Source organism: Saimiri boliviensis, chromosome 14 (genome assembly GCF_048565385.1).
Source record: "Saimiri boliviensis isolate mSaiBol1 chromosome 14, mSaiBol1.pri, whole genome shotgun sequence".
Lineage (NCBI taxonomy): Eukaryota > Metazoa > Chordata > Mammalia > Primates > Cebidae > Saimiri > Saimiri boliviensis.
This window is the reverse complement of record NC_133462.1, coordinates 31,659,472-31,684,038: the sequence shown is the minus strand read 5'-3', so window position 1 is coordinate 31,684,038 and position 24,567 is coordinate 31,659,472. Positions and strand designations below refer to the sequence as shown.

Here is a 24,567-nt window from a genome sequence, read left to right as displayed (position 1 = left end):
GTGTCCAGCACACAGTGGGCACTCTTTACAAGGAGCACCCGGCACATGGTACGCAACATGTACACAGAGTACCTAGCACATGGTACGTGTGAATGGAACCCAGCACACAGTAAAAATACTTTGCATGTGGTCATCTGCAAAGAGCAGAGACTGACACGCAGCAGCTAAGGTGCTGGCTGCCAGCCCCTTCCCCTCACTCCGCTTTTCAGGCTCCCTCATCGAATCCTTCATCTGTCCCCAAATAAGGCCTCATCTGACATCCCATTTCCCACATGGGAAGCCTGAGTCTAGGAGGGGCTCACTGCCCACACTCAGAGCAAGGACAGGGCAGAACAAGGACTCCACTCAGGGCCCCTGGCCCTGCCCTCCCCTCCCCGGCCCCATCGGTCATGGCTCCTCTCAGCCTTACCTCCCACCCCCGTCTCTGCTCTCCTATGCTGAGTCCAGCCTCCAGGTTTTCCCCTCCAGTGAGGGTCTTTATCTCTAAAATCTGTCCTGGTCACCCCCAGCACAGTTAGATACTTCGTTTCTGCCCCTGTCTGTCATGTCTTGACCCAGGCCCTGGGTTGCCTGCAGGCAGGACTTGAACTTCTGCTAGGCCATGAAGGCAGAGGCCAGAAGCTTCTGTCCGAATCTCCCAAGTCTGCAGTGAGGAACGGTGCATGGGGAACTCCTGGCCCACACGTGGAGGGGAGCTCAGGAGATGATCTGGGACAAGGGCTGGCCCGGCCCAGCTCACCTGCCACCTGAACTCTCAAGTTCATGTGCTGGGCTTGGAAGGGCAGGGTGGCTGTACACTTTGGGGCTCAGAGTCACCTTTGACTGCACCTCAAGATCCCTCCCACCTAGGTGTGAACTGCTGAGACCTGAGGATCTGGAGCCCGTGCTGTGTCCCCCTGAGCTGGTTCCTTTGCATCCAGCTGGCCTGATGCCAGGTTTTGGCTGGCTGCCCAGGCACGAAACATGCACCCATGCCAGGTTTTGGTCGGTTACCCAGGCACGGAACACATACCCAGGATGTGGGGATTGGCTGGCCCAGCTCAGCTCGGCCTACCAAAGCCTTCTCTAAATCAGGGACCAGGGGCAAAGCTCTCCCAGCAGAGGGGAATAGGAGATTGTGCAGGACAAGCTGCTCCTGACAGAAGGTGCCAGGCTGGGGGTGGCAGGGCTGGAGGGTCTTGGCCTGGGATGGGGAGGGGCACTGCCCAAGGCTGGGGAGACTGGTGATTGCCTGGTAACTGGACCCCTGGCAACCTCCCAGTGATTCAGGCTGGGCCTTTCTGGATTCTAATGAGCCACTCTCCCTCTTTGCCTTTCTGTGGAACTAGAGGCCACTTGGCTGCTGGTTTCTGGAATTTAGATCTCAGCTCTTATTGACCCATCTCAGAGCCCTCCCTGCTGTATCTCCAGCACAGCCCCTCCCTGCCCCTCTCCACTGTCCCCTGAGCGTCCTTGACTCTTCCCTGGACCTCAGGACCTCACCCTCCATCCTGTGCGCCCTGAAGGATGTCGCTGCTGAGCCTGTCCTGGCTGGGCCTCGGGCCGGTGGCCCCGTCCTTGTGGCTGCTCCTGCTGCTGGTTGGGGTCTCCTGGCTACTGGCCCATGTCCTGGCCTGGACCTACACCTTCTATGACAACTGCCGCCGGCTTCAGTGTTTCCCACATCCCCCGAAACTGAACTGGTTTTGGGGACACCAGGGCCTGGTGAGTGTGGCAGCTGGACGGTCTGGAATCTCAGGGTGAATGCATTTCCTCAGGGGCAGGAATGGGGCTCAGGGAGCTGGGTTATGAGGGTGGCTGGGGTCTGGGAACAGAGGGAAGAGAGGGAGGCGGCTCATTCATTCCTCTCCCCACTCACTCATTCCTCTCCTCACTCACTCATTCCTTTGTTGTGCCATCCCAAGTCTTTCTTTCCTCCCTGACCTCGCACTCCAGCCTATGTGAACGTTTTCCCTGCCTGTCTTCCCTGCATGACAGCACCTCTGAGGGGCCCCCATGGGAGGGGTTTTCGGTGCACAGAGCAAACATCCCTTGGCATTTGCACCTTCTCCACTGCTGGACTGGAGGCCTCCTGAGCCCACTCTCCAGGGGCTGCTCCCATTTGCTTGTGTCTGCCGGTGTCTGGGCTGCTGCTTTCCCACAGGAGTCAGCTCTGAGCGCCTTCCTCTATGCAGGGACACAGCTGGGCCAGAAGAGAAGTGTGGGCATCTCCCGCTGCCTCCTCTTCCTGAGGCACCTTCCTCCTACCTTGCTCTTCCTCACTGACAAGTCCCAGTCGGCGTTGCTGCTGGCCTGAACGAAAGCTGGCCACTCTCTTCTCTTCAGAAGCTGTCCTCGACTCCCCAGACCTCAACTCGGACTTAGACCTGCTCTCCCCTTTGGGGGACATGGCCTTGGTCTGCTCATGTGTAAATGACATGATTGATGGGCGTGTCCACGGTGCAGTGGAGGGTGCCCAGGTCATGATTGGACGGGCATGACGTGCAGAAGGTGATCACTGTGGACAGTTAGAGTCAATTCTGTACTCCTCGGGGCTGCTGAGAATGGAAGGTCCCCAGTGTGGGAGGAACAGCAGCCCCTGCGGACCAGCCAAGACATCAGAGGACGTGGGAACCAGCCACAGGGACGAGTCCTGAAGCCACACTGCTGCCCACAATCCTCCTCCCAGAGGGGCTTTTCCATGTGGCCACCCCCAGGTTGAAACCATTTCCAAGACAAGAAAATACATCCACTTGAGCAGACAGCTTGCCTTCTCCCTCTGCTTCAGTATTTACCCTTCCTTCCTTCCTTCCTTTTCTTCCCTCCCTCCCTCCTTCCTTCCTTCCCTCCTTCCTCCCTTTCTTCCTTCCTTCCTTCTTTCCTTTTCTTTCCTTCTTTCTTTTGACAGAGTCTCTCTCTGTTGCCCAGGCTGGAGTGCAGTGGCATGACCTCAGCTTACTGCAACTTCCACCTCCCAGGTTCAAGTGATTCTTGTGCCTCAGTCTTCTGAGTATCTATTGGGAAGCTGGGATTACAGGCATTCCCCACCACGCCCGGCTAGTTTTTGTATTTTCTGTAGAAACGGGGTTTCACCGTGTTGGCCAGGCTGGTCTCAAACCCCTGAGCTCAAGTGATCCACCCACTCATTCCTCTCCCCACTCACTCACTCATTCCTCTCCCAAAGTGTCGGGATTACAAGCACGAGCCACCATGCCTCGCCATTATCTTTGGATCTTGGAGAGAGCCCCAAGAGAGGAGCAGGGGTGAGCCGAGATTCCCCGCAGCTGTTCCGAATCCAGATGTGCTGCTCAGGGCAGGGGCTGCACCACATCTGGAGGCTGCGGGGAACTCGCCGTGGCTCCTCTGGGGAGATGCATTAGGTGAGGTTCTCCCCAGAACCAAGTCAACAGGATATCTTCTCTGCTACCTCTCAAGCATGTATGAGAGGGACAGAGAGAGGGAGGGAGTTAGTTCATTATGGGAGTTGGAAAATGTGATGATAGAGGGTAAGAACTCCCATGATATACCATCTGAAAGCCGGAAACCAGGGACTCTGGTGGTGTAAATTCAGCCTGAGTCCAAAAAGGCCTAGAACCGGGACTTCTCATGTCCAAAGACGGGAGTGGATGGATGAGCCAGCTCCGGAAGAGAGCACAAATTCACCCGTTCCTCTGCCTCTTTCTTGTATCTGCACCGTCGAAGGCTTGGAGGACACCCACCCGCCTTGGGGAGGTGGATCTTCCTTCCTCAGTTTACCTATTCAAATGCTAATCTCTTCTGGAAATACACTGACGGACGCATCCAGAAATAACGTTTTCCCAGCACATTTTATCTGGCATCTCTTAGCTCAGTCATGTGGAATTCACGGTTAATTGAGGACACCTAGAATTAACCATGTCAAGGGCTGACAGCCTCTGCCTTGCTTTCAGACCGCTCCCACGGAAGAGGGCGTGAAGAGGCTCATCCAGCTGGTGACCACCTATCCCCAGGGCTTTAAGTTGTGGCTGGGTCCCACCTTCCCCCTCCTCGTTTTATGCCACCCTGACACGGTCCGGGCTATCACCAGTGCCTCAGGTACCCATGCAGAGCTTGTGGTGGGCGCTGGGAAACATGGGAGGCCTTCTAGCCTCTCCTCCCCCCAAGCTTCGGTGTGGCCCCTGCGGGACCCTGGCCCCTCTTCCTGCTCTCTCGGCCATGTTCCTCTTTCCTTCAGGTATTCAACCAACCCCCATCTCAGCGTCTCCTCCCTCCACTGCCATCTGTCCCCGCCTTTGTGTTCTGGGTAACACTGGGGCCCCAAGAAGCCTCAGTTTAGGGTCCCATCCTCGAGGAAACCCCATGCTTGAGGAAAATGGATCTGGACAGAGACATCTCAAACTTTGTGGAGTCAGGAGTCGAGAGAAGGAGATGGGTGTGGCAACCCGGAGAGCAAGGTCTTTGCTGGGGCAGGCTGGAAGGCTTCCTGGAGGAGGAGTTGCTGGAAAAACGAGTAAAAGGTTTTAAAGCAAGGGGAAGTGTGATGATTAGTATCCAGGCCCCCATGTCAGGCCTGGCACCAACCTCGTCTGTCCCTAAGCCTACAGCACGAGTGGGATTTCAGGCTGGTGGAGAATCTGGGCTGCTATTTATGTGATGTCCACCTCTGGTGAGTTTATTCCTTCTACCTCATCCTGTCACTCATCCACCCTATTCATTCCTCTCCTGCTCCAGGGCCCAGGAAACTCGAGCGGGAGATCCCACCCCAGTCCGAGGCCCTTTCTTTCCCTCTGCTCATCTTGTCCCTGGACAGGCCGAGCTAAGCAGGGGCAGGGGCAGTAACCTACAGAAATTATGGCTGTAACCTCAAAACGCTGAGTGACTGGGCAGGTCCTCAGCTCTCTCTGGTTGCTGAAGTCTCTTTCAGTTGTGAGTGATGGAAACTCAAACCCATGTGGTCTAAGCAAATGAAGCGAATCAGTGGGCTCTAAAGTCCGGGTAGAGTGGTCTTCTGGCATAGTTGGATGCAGGTGTCCCTCAGTCCACATCACTGGGAATCTTTCTCTTGGTTTTACCATTCTCTATGTCACTTTGCCGTTTCTTATGGTGTCAACGATGAGTCTCAGAAGCCCAGTTCCAATCAGAAAGCCCGTCTTTCCCCAAGGGTCCCACAGACAGCCTATGCTTCCTACATTATACTTGACTGTATCTGGTATATGCTTCCACCTGGGATCATACGGAGAAGTCAGCATGTGTGGGCCTCAGCTGTGGCTGAGGACCTTTGGGGCCTGTCAGAGCCTTTTTGATTCTTGTCTGAGATGTATTGTGACAGTGTCTTTCTATCCTGCTTCCCATGTCTTGGCCACGTTTGGTGCTTGTCCAGGGTGTAGGACCCAGGGTCTGTTTGAGAACTGTCTGAGGTATTATTTGTGTCTTCATAGAGTTAGGTCTTAGGGTAGATGTGAATTATGCCTGAAGATTGGTCTTGGTTACACCTGGGCCATGTTTAGGGTATTAATGTCATCATATTTAAATGTTATCTGGGACCCGTCACTGCTTACACAGAGGTCATATCAGATCATCTCGGGTCCATGGCAGTGCATGTTGTGTCTTCTAGGGTTTGTCTCGTGTGTTTTGGCCACGTCAGTGAATGTTAACAAATGTCAGGGCAACATTCCAGGTCCCAGATCCATGTCAGAAGAGAGTAGAGCATGCTGGAGGCAGACAGGGTGTCCTGGGTCCGAGTAAAGGCATTCAGTAGAGCACTGAGCTATGCTCAGGTGTTGGAGAACACGCTGGAGCATGCAGGAGTCCTGTCGTGGTGTGCTGGGGCATGCTGGGTTATTGCTCTACTCTGCTGCTGCAGCCTGGTCCGGTCTCTCCTTCCCTCCGCCATCTTTCTGCTGTGCTGGGTGGGGAGGGTGGAAGTTCACACCCATGGCTCGGAGCATTCCTCCATGCTCAAAGTCCTTCTCTCACCCCTGTCCATGACCCTGATGGTCCTCAATCATGTCAGCTGCTGTTGCACCAAAGGATATGCTTTTCTATGGCTTCCTGAAACCCTGGATGGGTGAGTAATTGCAGGTGAATGGGGCCGAGTATATCCTTTAGGGATAGGGGAGGGTGCTGCCCTTGATCACTAACCTTGGCTGCCCTGGTAGGGGACGGGCTCCTGCTGAGTGCTGGTGACAAGTGGAGCCGCCACCGCTGCATGCTGACGCCCGCCTTCCACTTCAACATCCTCAAGCCCTATGTGGCAATTTTCAACAAGACTGTGAACATCATGCACGTGAGTCCCCCATGGCATTCAGTCGCCATGGTGACCCCGCCAGAACCACTTGCACGTCTCGGCCACTTCCCGAGCTACTACCCACACAGGGATCCATGGCTGGCAGGTACACGGCCTGGGAGCATTTGTACTCTGCTGCCTGGGACTGGGGAACGCTGAGATGCCTGCCAGAGGCACCCACCAGGCCACCGCGCTCCCCAGTCCCTGCAGGCCCCTCCCCGCTGTTTTCTCCAGCCCACACTGCGCGCACTTCAGCCCTGGGGCTCCGCTGTTTCTCCGTGGCAAGGAGCGAAAGGCCCTGGGCCATGCTCGCCCGCTCTGCCCCACAGGCTCCCTCATGCTTTAGTCCCAGAGATAATATCCGACGGATAGAGGAGGCAGAAAGCAGAGAGAGAGCTTGAAGGTAAAGAAACTGTGCTTTTAATTCTGGCCAGGCCGCACCCCTCGGAGCCGGTCCTGCCTCTGAGGCACCGCTGCCCTGTCCCGCTGTCCTGCCTGGCTGCGCAGCTCCACGTGTTCATAAAGAGACAGGACAGAATGGGGCCAGTTTTACTCAAGATTTTGACGTCTTCTACTCTGGCTCCACCCCTTTCATGGTGTACCCCGCCCCTGCTGTACCCCTCTCCTGGCTGACTCTCCAAAATGTAATATTGGGGTTCACAGGTTCAGGGTGCCCTGAGCTCCCCGAGAGGACGTTTCTCCAGGTTCTTGGCCTCCTGCCCTCTCAAGAATGAGAGAGGGGACCACGGCACAGTGCACAGTAAATGCCGGACTCAAAAAGTGTTTGTAGAAAGTGATTTATATAGAGAGAGAAACAGGCGGAGAGAGACAGAAACAGCTAAGTCTCACGCTGAGTGAGAGAATCCAGAAAGATGGGATCCAGGAGAGGAAAGCAGCTTCCACACTGAGTGCAAGGGAACAGACAGAGATGGAGTTTAGGAGGGAAGACAGGCTTACACGAGAGACTGTAGCAGGGGACCCCAGAGGGAAAATCCAGGAAAGAGAAAGATGGCTTCCACGAGTGTTCGTGGAAGGGGACCCCAACATGGAGTTCCAAGGGGTGTAGAAGGAGACTTTTAACCTGGGAGGAACCCACATCTTCTCCAAGAACCCTGGCCAATGAAAGGAGTTCCTGAGAACTTCCGCTGGAGTGACTCTTAGTTTCTTCCCGTGCCTTCGAACTTCAAACATAAACCATTAAATCTCCCAAATGGAGAGAGATGAGAGGGGGGCATGGGGCTGGGAAATTCTTGCTCTTAAAACGACGCCCCCTTGTGGGTCCTGGAAAGAGAGCACCTTCCCTCAGGAGGCTGAGCTGGGACTTGATCCCAGGTCTCTTGACTCCCAGCCATGAGTCTTTACCTCCTAATAGTTAACAGTCTCCGCTCCTATGCAAGGCTGGTCCTCCCTGGGGATGGGTGCCTGGGGCAGGGGAACAGGAGGATGATTGCAGGGCGTTGATCTTTATGTCTGGGTCTGGGAAGGAGCTCTCAGGAGGCAGTTCACAACTTCAGCTGTTTTTTTTTTCCTTCTGGCCAGGACAAGTGGCAGTGCCTGGCCTCAGTGGGCACCACAAGACTAGACATGTTTGAGCACATCAGCCTCATGACCTTGGACACTCTGCAGAAATGTGTCTTCAGCTTTGATAGCAATTGTCAGGAGTGAGTCCTTCCCTTGGGCCTGAGAACCTGGGCTGCGATCTCAAGGGAGTAGCTTGGAAAGGGATGACTGACCAGGGTAACCAGAAGTGCCTTCCTGAAGGAATTGTGTCACAGCTGGGCTTTGAAGGGTGGGGAAGGCGAGACAGGAAGCATGGTCCTTTCAAGTAGGTAGAAATAGCTGAATATAGGCAAGGTGGCTAGGATGAGGCAAGCATGTGTAACAGGCAGTAGAAATGAGGTGGTGGAAATAGACGGGGCTAGATTTCAGGACACTGAAAATCAGGAAAAGTGGCATGAACTTTATCAAGAGGTGCCCAGGAATCTTTTGAAGGGGCCTGAGCTGATGACAGGTGCAGTCACAGCTGAGGTCTGCCCGTCATGTAGACACAACATGGGGCTGACATTGGATGCAAGTCGGTTATGGTAGGGGCTGAGCCAGAAAGAGTTGGAAGATGGTGAGGTCTGAGTTTTGTGAACAGTGTTCTGAAGGAAGAGTCCAGACTGGATAGCGGGTGTGAGACACAGGAGAGAAGCATGGTGTGCAAGCTGTGCTCTGGGTACCTAGGTGCATGGAGGCAGCTCTCAGAGAAGGGGTGCCTGGAGAGAAGAGAGTTTGGAGAGTCAAGTCTCCTGGCTGTTTCTGGATGCTCAATTTCCTGATGGGCAGTAGATTGTAGCTGCTAGTGAGACGGGCTCCTGGGACATTGCATATATTGTTACCTCCTTCATGCAGGAAGCCCAGTGACTACATAGCCGCCACCTTGGAACTCAGTTCCTCTGCAGAAAAAAGAAACCAGCACTTTCTCCTGCACTCGGACTTCCTGTATTATCTGACTCCGGATGGGCGGCGCTTCCGCAGGGCCTGCCGCCTGGTGCACGACTTCACAGACGCCGTCATCCAGGAGCGGCGCCGCACCCTCCACACTCAGGGTACTGATGACTTCCTCAAGGACAAGGCCAAGTCCAAGACTTTAGACTTCATTGATGTGCTTCTGCTGAGCAAGGTGGGCTTCTCTGGGATGTGAGTTCAAGTAACAGTGGACATTTATGACAATGTCAAATGAAAGGGGCTGGAGTCGATCCAGAGGGTGCTGGGAGCCATGGAACATGCTTGAAAAAGACAGGTCGGAGAGAGGTTTGAGAGCTGTATTTGAGAGGTGGTATTCAGCTGGAGGGGACTGCTAGGTTTGAGACAGTGAGGAGCCTGAGATTTTTCTTTACTTACATCTTAGTAAATTAGTGACACATTTCTATGTATATCTCTCTGTCTAGGTCTTTGGCTATGTCTATGATGACAGATGCACCAAACCCCTGGGTTACAGCAGTCCATTAATCATTCACAACAGTAGCAGCAACCAGAGTAGGATTGTAGAGCTGGCTCTCCATTCCCATATTCCTCCTAGGGGAACACAATGATTTACCTGTAAATACACCAGAATGCAGAGCAGAGAGGGACCCTGCATTATTACTGTAAAGTTTATTCTCTGTAGGTTTATTGCCGAGTTAAAAACGAGGACACTGAGGCCAGCACAAGAAAATCAGATGCCAACTTATTCAGCTCCCGGGCAAGGTTGTGTGGTCCCAGGGAGAGGGGCCAGGGAAGTCGAGCTGATTCCTCTCAGGAGTGGGGTTTTATAGGGAGTGAAGGCATTCGATTGGATTTGGAGAAACAGGATGTGGACGGGGTGAGCTGCTATTGGTAGGTAGGTGGGACTTCCGGTGAGCGGGCTAAGTGCAGAGCGCAGAGGGGATTTCCAAGGCGGAACTAGATGATGATTATATTCTGATAATGTAATTTTCAAGCGGGGAGGGAGATGGGTGTTTTCGAACTCCTGGCGATGCAACCAGCCTTACAATTACATCTTGGAGCTTATATAGGACAGCCAGCAATCTGCCCCTTCTTCCTTTCAGGGCGAGAATGAGAATGAGACAGAGACAGAGACAGAGAGGGAGAGAGAGGAAAGAGAGAGAGAGAAAGGTTTGCTTTGTTCTGGAGTAAAAACTACTCCTCTCCAGGGAGACGATCATGCCCCTAGGTTTATAGGTTTGTGACCCAGATGCCTTCTGGAAGCATAAGGACTCTCTGGGCTTACCACTCTAGAATGTGAGCAGCTATCCTCAGAGCAATACTTGATTTCTAACCTCCAAGCCAAATTGCCATCAAAATATGCTGTGACCCAGGTTGCAGTAACGCTTTTCTCCAAAAGTCCTCATTATCCAGAAACAAGAAAACATCCATAGGTCACTGACTCTTCCCAGCAGGGCCACATAGGAGGCAAAGAAGCCAGGGGGTTGTCTGTGGGTGGTGGGCTCTGACGGTGGTGCCCAAGAGATATCTAGGAGTGCATGGTGTGCTTGGGTTTCTGGAAGGAGGATGGATCTTCAGTAACTGTTTTAGTTTGACTCAAGAGCCCTCAGAGCTGGTGTGATGTGGGGCGTGGGTATTGTCTTGCCTTCTCTCCAGGATGAAGATGGGAGGGAGTTGTCTGATGAGGACATAAGAGCAGAAGCAGATACCTTCACATTTGGGGGTGAGGGTCTCAGTGTGGGACTGCAGTGGGGACAGGCGACTCTCAGTTCCAGAGAAGTGGTGGGTGGACCCTAGATCACTCCAACTGCCCGTTCTCCCCCTCCCTACCTTCTCCTGCCTGAAAGTATTGGTGCTATCCACCCTCTGGTGCCGAAACAGCCCAGAAACCCAGTTTTGCTTGGCTGCCCCTCAGGCTCTGACACCACGGCCAGTGGTCTCTCCTGGATCTTATACCACCTTTCAAGGCACCCAGAATACCAGGAACGCTGCCGGCAAGAAGTCCGAGAGCTTCTGAAGGACCGTGAGCCTATAGAGATTGAATGGTGAGTGCAGGTACTGGCCTGTTCCTGATCTTTTCTAATTGGTTCTGCTCCTCAGGCGAGGAGCGGTGGAAGAGGTGTTTTGTTTGTTTAATTATCATTTCTTCCATTATCACTTAGCGGGAAAGGTGCAACTCCCAGAGGCAGGGCTGAGTACCCAGCCTAGCCGGCAGAGGATGGTTTGCAGGCTTTGGGGACAGAAAGACCTGGGCTGCTGGGAGAATTGCTGACAGTATGCGAGGTCAGATGATGCCACTTAGCCTATGTTCAGCAAATGAATTTCTCCTCCACTTCCTCTTTTCATTGAATTATCATTGTTTTCAAACATCTTCACTTCCTGAATGTTTGCTCTTCCGTACCCTAATTTCAATCCTGTTGTTCAGTCCAGGGATTTGTAAGAAAGACCTGAGGGCAAAAGTCATTCATTCCCGTCCGGAACACCTGCACCGTTCATCCATCCAGTCTTCATTCAGCAAACGCTCCCACACTGCATTCCCACCCCTAGTTTTGTTTCCAGCACCTTTCAGTGCTCTGCAGACCCTGGAAGGATCCAGCCCTGCAATCTGTTTTCCAGGTGCTCCCAGCCTGGTCGGGGAACAGTCCCAGGAGAGGAAACTCCCAGCCCATATGGGCGGGAATGAGGCTGAGAGCAAGAGAAGCATGACTGCGGGTACAGAAAGTGGGACTCTGTGATACTTGGTTTTCCATTCCTGAGTTACTTCACTTAGAATAACGGTCTCCAGCTCCATCCAAGTTGTTGCAAAGGACATTACTTCATTCCTTTTTATGGCTGAGTAGTATTCCACGGTGTATATATGCCACATTTTCTTCATCCACTCATTTGTCCGCGGCTGCTTAGACTGGTTCCGTACCTTTGCAGTTGTGAATTGTGCCACTACAAGCATGCGTGTGCATGTGTCTTTTTCATACGCTGACTTCTTTTCCTTTGGGTGGATAGCTAGTAGTGAGATTGCTGGATGGAATGGTAGATCTATTTTTAGTTCTCTGAGGAGTCTCCTTACTGCTTTCCACAGAGGTCATACTAATTTGTATTCCTACCAGCAGTGTAAAAGTGTTCTCTTGTCACCACACCCAACATCTATTGTTTTTTGACTTTATAAATTATGGTTATTCTTGTAAAAGTAGGGTGGTATCTCATGTGGTTTTAATTTGCATTTCCCTGATGATTAGTGATGAGTGTTTCAAAATGTGTTTGTTTGCTGTTTGTACATCTTCTTTTGAGAAATGTCTATTCATGTCTTTTGCCTACATTTTGATGGGTTATTTATTTATTTTTTTTGAGATGGAGTTTTGCTCTTGTTACCCAGGCTGGAGTGCAATGGCGCTATCTCAGCTCCCTGCAAACTCTGCCTCCCGGGCTCAAGCAATTCTCCTGCCTCAGCCTCCCGAGTAGCTGGGATTACAGGCCTGCGCCACCACACCCGGCTAATTTTGTATTTTTAGTAGAGACAGGGTTTATCCATGCTGGTCAGGCTGGTCTCAAACTCCTGACCGCTGGTGATCCGCCTGCTTTGGCCTCCCAAAGTGCTGGGATTACAGGCGTGAGCCACCACGCCCAGCCAGGTTATTTATTTATTTATTTATTTTACTTGCTGATTTGTTTGATGTCCTTGTAGATTCTTAATACTAGTCCTTTGTCAGATGCATAATTTGCAGATATTTTCTTCCACTGTGTGGGTTGTCTGTTTGCTGATTATTTCTTTTGTTATACAGAAGGTTTTGACTTTAATTAGCACCTATTTATTTTTGCATTTGCTTTTGAGATCTTAGTCATGCATTCCTTGCCTACGCTGACTTCCTCTTCTCTAATATTTTATTTTGATTGAACTAGCTCTTCATAATTTTTTTCCAAAAATATTTAGAGCAAGTTCATCGAGTTCCTAAAAATAATCATTTGCACTGAATATATTCTCATTTGACCTTGAATATATGATTGATATGTGAAAAACAGGTAACATCATAATATTGAAATGTAGTTTGTCATAGTGAAATGGTTATTAATCCATTCAAATAATGTTTAAGCTTTTAATAAAGCTTAAAATATTTGCTTAGTCAACATATGCATGTTTTGTTAAATCAATCTTTTCATATCTTGTTGCTATTGTGAAGTGTATCTTTTATTCAGACTGAGGGAACTGTATAAATTCATTTGAAATACAGAGACTTTATGTCTCTTGTTTAATTCAGATATTTCTTCTTATTATTATTTTTCATTATCTTTTCCGGCTGCTTTTTATTTCTACATGGGAAAACTAATAATTTATGCTTGCAAATGGAGTACCCAATGAACACAATACATGATAAAGATGGTGTTTTGTATCAAGAGAAAAAACACAGATTATTAGGTAAACGTTTTTGACACAGGGACGTTTTCTGGAGAAAAAATCAACTCAACCTGGTTGTCATGTCTTATAATAAGACAATGTTCAGATTACTCAAGCTTATAGTTTTTTTAGAGGGTGTTAAAAGCTCTAGAGGAAACCATAGGAAAATTATTTTATAGATCCAGAGTATGGATAATCCTATTTTGATACAAGTCCCAGGAGCTGTACAAGAAAAGACTGACATACTGTTAAATGAAAAATGATACAGAATATGTATATAGTAACTGATGTACTCATATTTTTATGATGCTAAAAATTAGCTCTAGAAAGATACATAGAAATAATAATAACTCAGGCAACCTGTGAGGAGAAGCAGCAGGTGACATTGGGCCACAGGGGTGGATGATGTTTTATACTTTTCAAATTTTGAACCACTTAAGTGTACAATGAACCATAGAAAACAAAGATTACACAAAGAATTCAGCTCCCTTACTAGATCTTAAGTGTTTATAAGGGTTTTTCAGTAAAGTGTCCTGTTTTTCTAAGTATAAAATCACCATCTGCCAGAATGATACATTTCCGTCCACATTTCAAATTCCTCTTTTTTTTCGCCTTGTGTAGTTGCATTTGCTAGTATCTCTAGTACAATGATGAATATGAGCAAAACACCAGATCTGGGTATTTTGTTTCTTATTCACTTGCATTTTGTGTTTGCTTTCTTGTCATAAAGAACATCTACTTTTATGCAAGTATGTTAACTTTTTTTATAGCTGCTTCAGAGTGTTATGTTTTCCTCAGAATAATCTTTAATAAATTAATTCAACCATTATGGAAGACAGTGTGGCAATTCCTCAATCATCTAAAAACGAAATCCCATTTGACCCAGCAATCCCATTACTGGATATATATCCAAAGGATTATAAATCATTCTACTACAAGGACACGTGCACACGAATGTTCATTGCAGCACTGTTTACAATAGCAAAGACCTGGAACCAACCCAAATGCCCATCGATGATAGACTGGATAGGGAAAATGTGGTACATATACACCATGAAATATTACACAGCCATCAAAAATGATGAGTTCGTGTCCTTTGTAGGGACATGGATGAACCTGGAAACCATCATTCTCAGCAAACTGACACAAGAGCAGAAAATCAAACACCGCATGTTCTCACTCATAGGCGGGTGTTGAACAATGAGAACACATGGACAAGGGAGGGGAGCACTACACACTGGGGTCCATTCGGGGGAAATGGGGGAGAAACGGGAGGGTGGGGAGGTGGGAAGAGATAGCATGGGGAGAAATGACAGATACAGGCGAGGGGACGGAAGGCAGAAAACCACACTGCCATGTGTGTACCTATGCAACAATCTTGCATGTTCTTCACATGTACCCCAAAACCTAAAATGCAGTAAGAAAAAAAAATTGGCTACATTTCTTTCGGGTAATTTTCTAATTCTCTGCTTTCTAATTTTTTCTACTTTTTTAATTCCTCAGTATTTCACCCACATAGAATTTATTTTGTGATAGGGAGAAAAAGTCTCCCTTGGAAACAGAGAAGCTGGAGAATCCTGTTCGTTCCCTGGATAATGATTGGGGCTGGGTGTTTCCTTAGGGACGACTTGGCGAAGTTGCCCTTCCTGACCATGTGCATCAAGGAGAGCCTGCGGTTGCATCCCCCAGTCCCAGCCATCACCCGACGCTGCACCCAGGACATGGTGCTCCCAGACGGCCGGGTCATCCCCAAAGGTGCTCACAGCCTCAGTGAGAGGAGCCTCCCGGGTAGGAAGAGGGGTCCCTCAGGTAGGGGGGCCTTGTCCTGACTGCCCCTGTCTCTCCCACAGGCGTTTCCTGCCTCATCAGTATTATCGGGATCCATCACAACCCAACTGTGTGGCCAGATCCTGAGGTACTGCCTCCCTCACCCCACCCTTTTTGGGGTCCATTCCAAGGTTCCTGGAGGAGCTGACAGGGTTTTGACCAGGGAAATCCAACATCACCTCCCCTCAATGGACACACATCTGCCAAAATGTCTCTCCAAGGCTGGCAGACCTGGGAGACCCCACCCAGCAAGCCTTCTTGGTTTCACCTCCAGGTCTATGACCCCTTCCGCTTCGACCCAGAGAACAGCAAGGAGAGGTCACCTCTGGCTTTTATTCCCTTCTCAGCAGGGCCCAGGTAAGGGCGGCTTGTGTCTGAGGCAGGGATGAGGTGATGGGTGCGGGGGTCAAAAAAGGGGAAAGTTGCAGATGGTCCCAGACCCAGCTCTCCTTCCCTCCCTTCCTCAGGAGTTTATGGGCAACGGTCCACAGAGTGGGGTTGGGCAGGTCCTAGAGGGGTCTGCGGTGTGCTCAGAGCCCCCTCCTCTGTCTGCTGATCTGAACTGGGGGTAGGAGTCTGGGCCAGATTTGGGGGGTATGCAAGCACACGTGGGTGTCCTCGGGACACGCAGCCCCTCCCTCTGCCCCTTGAGCTGATCAGGGTGCAAGTCGGGGTCCCAGGCCAGGTTCTAAGCATGACGGGGCCAGGATGGGGGGTCATGGGCACAGTCAGATTCCCTCACTTTCGTCCCCAGAAACTGCATTGGGCAGACGTTCGCCACGGCTGAGATGAAGGTAGTCCTGGCACTCACACTGCTGCGCTTCCGTGTCCTGCCGGACCGCATTGAGCCCCGCAGGAAGCCGGAGATGGTCATGCGCGCAGAGGGTGGACTGTGGCTGAGGCTGGAGTGCCTGGGTGCGAACCCACAGTGACTGTCGGATCCAACTACCCACCTTTTTAGATTCCCAGGAATAAATCTATGCTGACACCTCTGCTTGAGCCTCATTGACAGCCAACATAGGGCTCCTGGGAACTGGTGGGATACAAGAAAGCCCGGTGAGTGGGTGGGGGCAGGGTGATGTCTCTGAACCCAAAACCCTGACTGCTTTTCTGGCTGAGCACAGGGCGCCTAGGCCCTTAATGGGTTCTCCCGGAGCCCAAGTAAAAACTTTCTCCTGTGGGCAGTAGGGAGCCCTGGGAGATGTTTAAGCAGGAGAGGGAACAGGATTAAGAATGGATTTAAGGTGCAAGACTGAGACTCTTATTTAGCGAGAAGCAACCACAGGGGCAGATGCCTTCGTCTGTCCTGGGAATGTCCCCTCAAGACTGGAGTCCCCAGCTCAGAACAAAGGGAAAGGGGGCAGTTTCCACCCTGGCAGGCTCTCAGAAATTTGTAGTTCCTTTTCCCGGCAACTTCCCACCCCTGTTTCTCCCCCTCCCAGTTGGTTCCCTCTGTGACTCTCTTCCCGTACCTTCAGAGGCATAGGATTTCAGGCCAGGCCGCTTGCGCTCAAGTCCTGGCCCTGCCGCGTGATTGGAGCAGGTTAATTCCTCTCTCTGTGACTCAGTTCCCTCAACCATATCATGGGGACAACAGTATTGCCTACATCTAGGTTTCCTGAGGTCTCAATATAAGGGACTCAGCACTGTGCCTGGCACACAATGAATGCTAAATATATGGGGCCATTATTATTTCCTCTCTCAGAAAGTCTGGCTGTTAAAGAATGTCGTCTTTCAAGATTGTTATTTCTACCATGACTTTAAAGGCTGTGTTTTGGAACTCAAAGGCAAAAATTCTAATATTGTGCTCTGTGAACAATCTCTTCTCCCTAAAGGGCTGTGTATATAAGAGGTAATTTTTGTTCTCTGAGGGTGGTGAAGGCCCCTGACTATGTGGATGGTAGGAGAATGAGAGAAACCTCAGTTAGTGTCTCAGAATAATATCCTGTGGCAAACATTGACCTCTATTCATAGCCTAAGGGAGGTTACATCACAAACCCTGTTGACTTCTCTAATCTCTTCTCTAGCTAATCTCCTTCCCTTGCTACACTCAGTTACTCTGGCCTTGATTCTGATCTCCAAATATACTTTCTCATTTGCGTCCGCTGTATTGCCTTTGCATCTTTATCATAGATTAGTTGACTGCATTTATGTGGCTCTATTTTGGGGGCTTTTAATTCTGTCCCATTGACCAACAACACCTTGGTTACTGTAGCTTCACAGTAAGTCTTGACGTTGGATATTGTCAGTCCTCCAACTGTGTGTTCTACTCCTTCAAACACTGTGTTGGTTATTCTGAGTCACTTGTCTCTCTATATGTTTTAGAATTAGATTGCTGATCTCCATCAAAAACTTACTGATATTTTCATTGTGATTTCATTGAATCTATAGATTTAGTTGGGAATAACCGACATCCTGACGATACTGAGTTTTTTGTCTTACAAGAAATCCTTAAGGGAGTCCTGCATCCGGAAGTGAAAAGAGGATGATTACCATCATGAAAACATGCAAAAGTATGAAATTCACTGGCAAAGCAGATACACTTATAAGAAGAGAAAAGAATCAAATCTTATTACTATAGAAAACCACCAAAGCACAATCAGAAACAATGAGAGAGGAAGAAATAATATACAAAACAACTAGAAAACAATTAATAAAATGACAGAAGCATGTTTTTATGCATAACTTTGAATGTAAATAGATTAAATCCCTCACTTAGAATATATAGGAATATATAGACTGGCTGAATCGGTTTTTTAAGTGACCTAACTATGTGCTTCCTACAAGAAACTCACTCTACCTGTCAAGAAACATAAAGACTTAAAGTGAAGAGATGGAAGAAGGCATTCTACCCAAGTAGAAACCAAAAGCAAATAGGAGTAGCTACGTTTATATCAGATAAAAATAGCACAGAAACAGGATAACTTCAGCAAGGGCATATAACAATAGGAAATATATATGCACTTAGATATAGAAAACAAATATTAGATATAAAAGGAGAGAGAGATTCCCATACAATAGTCGTTGTGGACTTCAATAACCCACTGTCAACACTGGACAGGTCAACTAGACAGAAAGTCAACAAAGATACATTGTATTTAAATTTCACTTTAGACCAAAGAGACTTAACAGACATTGACAGAATAGTTCATGCAACAGCTGCAGGCTACACATTTTTTTCATTAGCACATGGAAGAGTCTCCTGGATAGACCACACATTAGGCTACAAAGCAAGTCTCAACAAATTTGAAAGTACTGAAATCACATCAAGTATACTTTCTGATGGCAAGGAAATAAAGATTGAAATCAATAACAAAAATAACTTTCAAAACCATACAAATACACGAAACTTAACAACATGCTCCTGAACAACTGATGGATTAATAAAAAATTAGGAAAGGCATTTAAAATTTCTTGAATCAAATGAAAGATTAAATGCAATATATTAAAAGCTATGGAATACAGCAAAAGCAGTATTAAGAAGGGAGTTTATAGCCATAAACACCTACATCAAAAAAAGTAGAAAGATTTCAAATAAAGAATCTAATGATGCACCTCCAGGGACTAGAAAAGCAAAAGCAAACAAAAAAGTAACAGAAAAAACGAAATAATAAAGGTTAGAGAAAAAAATAAATTGAAAGTAAAAAATAAAATACAAAAGATCAATAAAACAAAGAGTTGGGCTTGTAATAAACTTAAACAAGATCAACAAACATTTAGCTAGACCAAGTAAGAAAAAAAAGACAGCTGGGCATGGTGGCTCACGCCTGTAATCCAAGCACTTTAGATGCCTAGGTGGGCGGAACACCTGAGGTCGGGAGTTCAAGACCAGCCTGACAAACATGGTGAAACCTCGTCTTTAAAAAAAAGAAAAAAAGTATTTAAAAAAAGAAAAAGAAAAAAAGGACTCAAATAAATGAAATCAGAATTGGAAAAGGAGACATGACAAGTGATACCACAGAAATACAAAGAATCATAATTACCACAGTTACATCTAAAAGGAGGATGTGAGATTTTTTTTCATTCTACGTTAACTGGAAACCAGGCATGAGGCAGATGGCTGGGAGCCATCCAGGGAATGTCCAAGACCTTACACAGAAAATCATGCTCAAAGAGGAGGCTTGTTGCCCATTCTCTTTTGTGCCCAGCTGCCTGGGTTCCCTTCTCCACTGTTTTATTTCATAATAAGCTATCTAGAGAACTTGCTCCCTGTGCTGAGCCAGGAAGAGAAATGTGTGAGCTTTGAAGGGTGCAGTTTCCTTTCGAGGAATGGAGAATATCCGTGCAAAGTCGGGGCAGCTCACAGCAGAGTCAGCTGTAGACTGTGCTGCTGTATGGGGCTGGAAGGCTTCGCACAACCTCAAAGTCCTGGGACCCAAACTTTGACTCAGACCACGGAGCAGGTGAGGCAAGAGTTGGGCAAGGTAGACCTTTAATCCACCTCATAGACTGAAGTGTGGGCTTATGGCATCTCTCCTTTCACCCACTTAGCCTCCACTCTCATTTACCTCTGTGCAGAAGGCTCAGCTAGGTGTGGCAGACATTGTAAATCCTCAACATAAATTATAGTTTAACTGGAACACAGAGACCAGGCAGGACGTGGAGAGGAAAGGTAGATATTTATCTCTTCTCCCTTATCAGAAAGAAACCTTGCATAAGAAAGTTCATGCTTAATGGGCCAAAGAGTAAATCAGAAAACTGCAGGGGTGATGGTATGCCCATGGTGGTGGTGGTGGTGGGGAGGAATTCTCTGCCCTGGGACCTCCTTTGAAGTAACTTCTCCCCAGGACAATGGGAAATAACATTTAATCTTTGGAGGTTGTTTGTACTGAGTACCTCACTGGCCTTGTAGCATCTGGAGTGATTGAAGTGACCCAAGAACCCCAGTTCCCATGTCACAAATGAGGATCCCACATAAGAGGCATGGCCAGATGGTTGGGGTAGCCTGATTGCTATGGGGAAGGGATATGATGCAGAAGGAATTGTTTCCCCCTCTTTATCCCCAGCCTTGGAGAAACCTCGTGTGCTTCATCAGCTGAAGTTGGCGCAAGATGAGTGCCCCCTAACAAACAAACTCACTGATGAGTGCCCCCTAACAAACAGCTCATTGTGAACATGCTGAGAATACCAGGGGCTGCTGGGGGCAGGGCAGCCTGGTGGTGAGAACGCAGGCTCTGGGGTCAGGCAGAGCTGGTTCGAGTCTTGGCTCTGCATCTTCCAAGATGCACACCTCTGGGTGAGAGCCTTAATCTCACCAAACCTCAGTTGTACCATATTCACAATATCCCACCTCTGAGGCTACTGTAGGCAGCCAATGAGATGACATGGATAGTCCCAAGAGGTGGCACATGGTCACTTCTAGGAGAAAGGACATCAGGTGTGTGTAGAATGTAGTGTGGGCTTGGGGTGGGAAGTGAGGGAATGGTGAAAGAAGATGAAGGGAGGTGAGGAGAACTTCCAGAAATGAAGGAAGCGACTCTTGTTACAAGAACAGCTGACAGGTTATATTAGCCAGCGTTCTCCAGAGGGACAGAACTAACAGGATAATGTGTACATATAAAGCGGAGTTTAGTAAGGGGTATTAACTCCCACAATCATACAGTCCCACAATAGGCTGTCTGCAAGCCAAGGAGCAAGGAAGCCAGTCCAAGTCCCAAAGCTGAAGAACATGAAGTCCGATGTTCGAGGGCAGGAAGCATCCAGCGTGGGAGAAAGATGTATGCTGGGAAGATAGGCCAGTCTCATCTCTCCACATTCTTCTGCCTGCGTTTTATTCTGGCTACTCTGACAGCTGATTCGTTGGTGCCCACCTGGATTAAGGGTGGGCCCATTCTCTCTCTGTCCACTGACTCAAATGTTAATCTCCTTTGGCAACACCCTCACAGACACAACCAGGATCAATACTTTGCATCCTTCAATCCAATCAAGTTAACACACAGTATTAACCATCACACAGGCCCACAGAGCTGGACCCCATCCCAGACGCTGGCTGTATGGCCCTCTCCTATCTCTGAGATGGTCTTGGCCACCCCACACTCAAAACCCCTAGAGTTAGCCACCACAGTGCAGCTGAGCTCACTGTGGGGGTGCTTCTGGCGTTCTGAGTTGGGAAATAGTGGGCCTGATATCGGAGCTCTGGAGACAAGGCTCAGTGAAGAAATAACGGGACAATGTAGTACCTAGGTGAGTGAGGGATAAGTGATAATTAAGAATATTATTAAACGGTATTGATAAAAGGGTGAGGAGTTTGGCTCTACCCAGTATAAATGGTTAGGTAAATCAACAAAAGTCCACTGACATATACAGAGTCCTGCTGAGTGTCTACTCAAGTTCCAGGCACTATAGACTCAAAGGTGAGTCAGATCAAGCCCCTGCCCCTGGAAGATTGCTCCTGTGTGGGGTGATGTACCCATGGTCTGACAGCACAGTCCAGAGTTGCATACTGGAATTAAAGCAGGTGCTATTAATATTAGCCTCCCAATTGGCAGATGGAGGCACAGAGAGATCAATTCACTTTACCAAGGCCACAGAGCCAGGAAGTGGATGAGCCAGGATTTGAACCTGAGTCTGTCTGACATGAGTCAGTGCTGTGAAGCAAGGAGCTATCCAGTCTACACTACAAGCCTCCCCATGATCATTAATCTGTGTTTAAGAAACTGAAGAGAAACAAACAATTCGCAGTGGTGATTAGCTGGTCTCTGTTTAAAGAAGAAAACAAGCCCCTGGAGCATTCAATTGAAGTGAAGTCATGGGATCTCCAAACCAGGCAATTAGTAAAATTTATCTGAACCTTCCACCTCCAGCCCTGCTCTAAAGCTCTCAGTGCCCATCCCTCAAAGCCCCCTAGTATCTTTTCTGGAGGACAGATCAGAAAAGAACATGTTTAGAGCCCTGATTGGTATTAAAGACCCCAATAGGACACCTGTCTGCACAACTCACCAAGCTCCACTGCCTAACAATCTCCAAGAAGCCAATTCTAAGTTTTGTTAGTGAACAAGCCATGGGATTTTCACTAACACCTGGGGGCTCATTAAAAGTTGACATACAATTTTCATTTCCACTTAATCTTTGCAAATGAAAGCGTCTCTAAGGATCAGATACAGAGCTGCAGGCAGATGAGGTTTGAAGGCATAGCTCAGGGATTAGGTGGACAGAAACACAGGCTAATCTCACTCTGGGAGAATGGTCCCAGAGAGTTTTCCTCTTAGCCTCAGGCAGGTGTCTGATTAGCATCAGAGACATAGGCAGGCATTGGAAGTGGGTCTTTCTTCCCCAAAACCCCATAGTCCCAGAGCTCCACATAGCCAATGTTACAGAAAGCACCACAGCATCTTGGTCATCAGAACCAAAGTATGGAAAGCACTTGGTGCCAAGCGTGGCTCCTGTGAACATTTTATGCTGCCGGAGGAGATGGAGGGAAGGTCTCCAGAGATCTAAGGTGGGGTAGGCTTCTGCTTCCTCCGTCCTAATACTTACTACACTTTCCTTATTATACAAATTACTTGTTCAATACTGACTCTTTCTCTACTCAGTGTTCCCCACAAGAGGAAAAGACCACACTGGATTTGCTCAACCTTGTGTTCTCACTGCCTGGCACCTAATAGATGCTCAATAAATACAGAGAAAACAAACAAATGACTCTCTCATTGCAACCCCATTCCGTGTCTGTGAGTTGCAAAACCCTTCTAAAATGTGGTTGGCTATTCTCTAGCTGATCTGAAATTCATTTTGTAGATGTGGTTGACATCATTTGAACCCACCTGCCCTTATGCATGCATCCCCTGTGTAGATAAGTGTCATCTGGTCTGATGGATTATGGGGGAAGGTCATTTGGATGCAAACCTCTGCCTGTCTTTTAGGCTCCTTGAGCCACTCCTCACTTCTTGCTACCCAACGCCCCTGTCATATTGGCCTTCTTCTGTTCCTTGGATGAATAATCATCTTCCCATCCCAGGTCCTTTGCATATGTCCTTCCCTTTGCTTGGTGCACAACCTTTCCTCTCCCTCTGCAGAATGACTCAGCTGAAGTGCTACCTTCTCCATGAAGTCCTCCCCCATCAGCCTGCCCTGCCTTCTTTTTTTTTTTTTGAGACAGAGTTTCGCTCTTGTCACCCAGGCTGGAGTGCAATGGCGCGATCTCAGCTCACGGCAACCTCCGCCTCCTGGGTTCAGGCAATTCTCCTGCCTCAGCCTCCTCAGTAGCTGGGATTACAGGTGTGTGCCACCACGCCCAGCTAATTTTTGTATTTTTAGTAGAGACGGGGTTTCACCATGTTGACCAGGATGGTCTCGATCTCTTGACCTTGTGATCCACCCGCCTCGGCCTCCCAAAGCGCCGGGGTTATAGGCGTTAGCCTCCGCGCCCGGCCAGCCTGCCCTGCTTTCTGAGGATTCATTTGTCTATTCCTGTAGCCACTGCCATTCCCTCCTTATGCTCCTCCTGCTCTTGTCTGAAATTCAGTTATTCATCATTCACCTTCTCTCCTTCACTGTAAAGTCCACAAGAGCAGGACTAGGTCCGTACTGGCCATTGCAGTCTCCCCCTGGCTCAGTGATGAGCTCCAGTGCTCTGGATACGATCTGTTAAATGCGTGACTGCTGAGGTTGGACTTCCTTCAAGCTGGAGATAAGAGTTATCTCATGCAATCTTTGGGGCTTGAGGCTGGTCACTTTCATCATCTTAAGCAGCCAGTGTGGCTCTTCCTATTTCTTCCCGTTCCACACAGCACATCAAGCATGAGGTTTCCTGTTTCTATGAATATTTATTGTCAGGCAGTTCTTATCTCAGATGGAGGAGACCTCTTGAGGAAGAAGTTGACCAAGGCATGGAAGAGCCCTTCAAAACAACTCAGCCTTCCAATCTTTAACGGAAATGTTATCCTATGAATATTTATAACACAACTAACATGTGCTAGAAATGTGACTGCGACCTAGATTCCACCTCTAAGAGCTTCTAGACAAGGAAGGGAGACAAGTGCATTAGTCATTCAGATACCACAAGATGAGTGCAATGAAAATGCTGCAGACTCCTTGTTACAGCCCCTTTCTCTTCTCTGAAACTCACTGAGGTAAAAAGATCCAAAAAGGGAAACCATTTAGAATAAATTACCATTAATAAGAATGAGAACCTGCCTGGCTTGTTTCACTCAACACAATGTCTTCCAGGTTCATCCATGTTGTGACGAATGACAGGATTTCCTTCTTTTTCAAGGCTGAATAGTGTTCCATTGTGTATTTATATCACATTCCCTCATCCATTTATCTGTTGATGGACACTTAGGTTGATTCTATCTCTTGGTTTTTGTGAATAATTTTGCAATAAACAAGGAAGTGAAGATATCTCTTCAACATACTGATTTCATTACCTTTGGGTATATGCTACACTCAGAAGTGGGACTGCTGGATTACATGATAATTCTATTTTAAATTTGCTGAGGAATACTCTTTTCTATAATGACTATACTCATCTGCATCCCCACCCACAGTTCACAAGAGTTCCCTTTTCTTCACATTCTTGCCAACATCTTTTTATCTTTCATCTTTTTGATGTTGGTCAAAGAACACAAAATTTCAGTGAGACAGAAAGACCATGTGATCTATTGTGCATGACGGTGACTATGATCAATAACAATGTATTGTA

At 48.3% G+C, this 24,567-nt stretch overlaps 1 protein-coding gene and 1 long non-coding RNA gene across 3 annotated transcripts in view; one reads left to right on the top strand and one right to left on the bottom strand.

Annotated features, from left to right (window-relative positions):
• LOC141581019 (uncharacterized) overlaps positions 1-24,567 on the bottom strand; it is a 96,831-nt gene that overhangs the window by 48,458 nt on the left and 23,806 nt on the right. The window lies entirely within an intron of this gene.
• On the top strand, positions 1,031-15,915 carry LOC101050311 (cytochrome P450 4F11-like). 2 transcript variants are annotated; one of them, XM_010330189.3, is made up of 13 exons: positions 1,031-1,145; positions 1,475-1,704; positions 3,909-4,053; positions 5,972-6,025; positions 6,117-6,244; positions 7,784-7,905; positions 8,639-8,909; positions 10,370-10,436; positions 10,629-10,758; positions 14,722-14,855; positions 14,951-15,015; positions 15,202-15,284; positions 15,682-15,915. In XM_010330189.3, exons 2-13 carry the CDS (start codon positions 1,507-1,509, stop codon positions 15,857-15,859), a joined length of 1,575 nt encoding a protein of 524 aa, XP_010328491.3. In that variant the 5' UTR covers positions 1,031-1,145; positions 1,475-1,506; the 3' UTR covers positions 15,860-15,915. The 2 variants fall into 2 exon arrangements, with proteins under 2 accessions (XP_010328491.3, XP_074240563.1); XM_074384462.1 differs by lacking the exon at positions 1,031-1,145 and having other exon boundaries at positions 1,369-1,704.

Coding starts and splice junctions, on each gene's coding strand:
- LOC101050311 (XM_010330189.3), top strand. CDS start 1,507: ATGTCGCTGCTGAGCCTGTCCTGGCTGGGCCTCGGGCCGGTGGCCCCG. Junction 14,856..14,950: donor CGGCCGGGTCATCCCCAAAG/GTGCTCACAGCC, acceptor TCTCTCCCACAG/GCGTTTCCTGCCTCATCAGT. Junction 15,016..15,201: donor CTGTGTGGCCAGATCCTGAG/GTACTGCCTCCC, acceptor TTTCACCTCCAG/GTCTATGACCCCTTCCGCTT.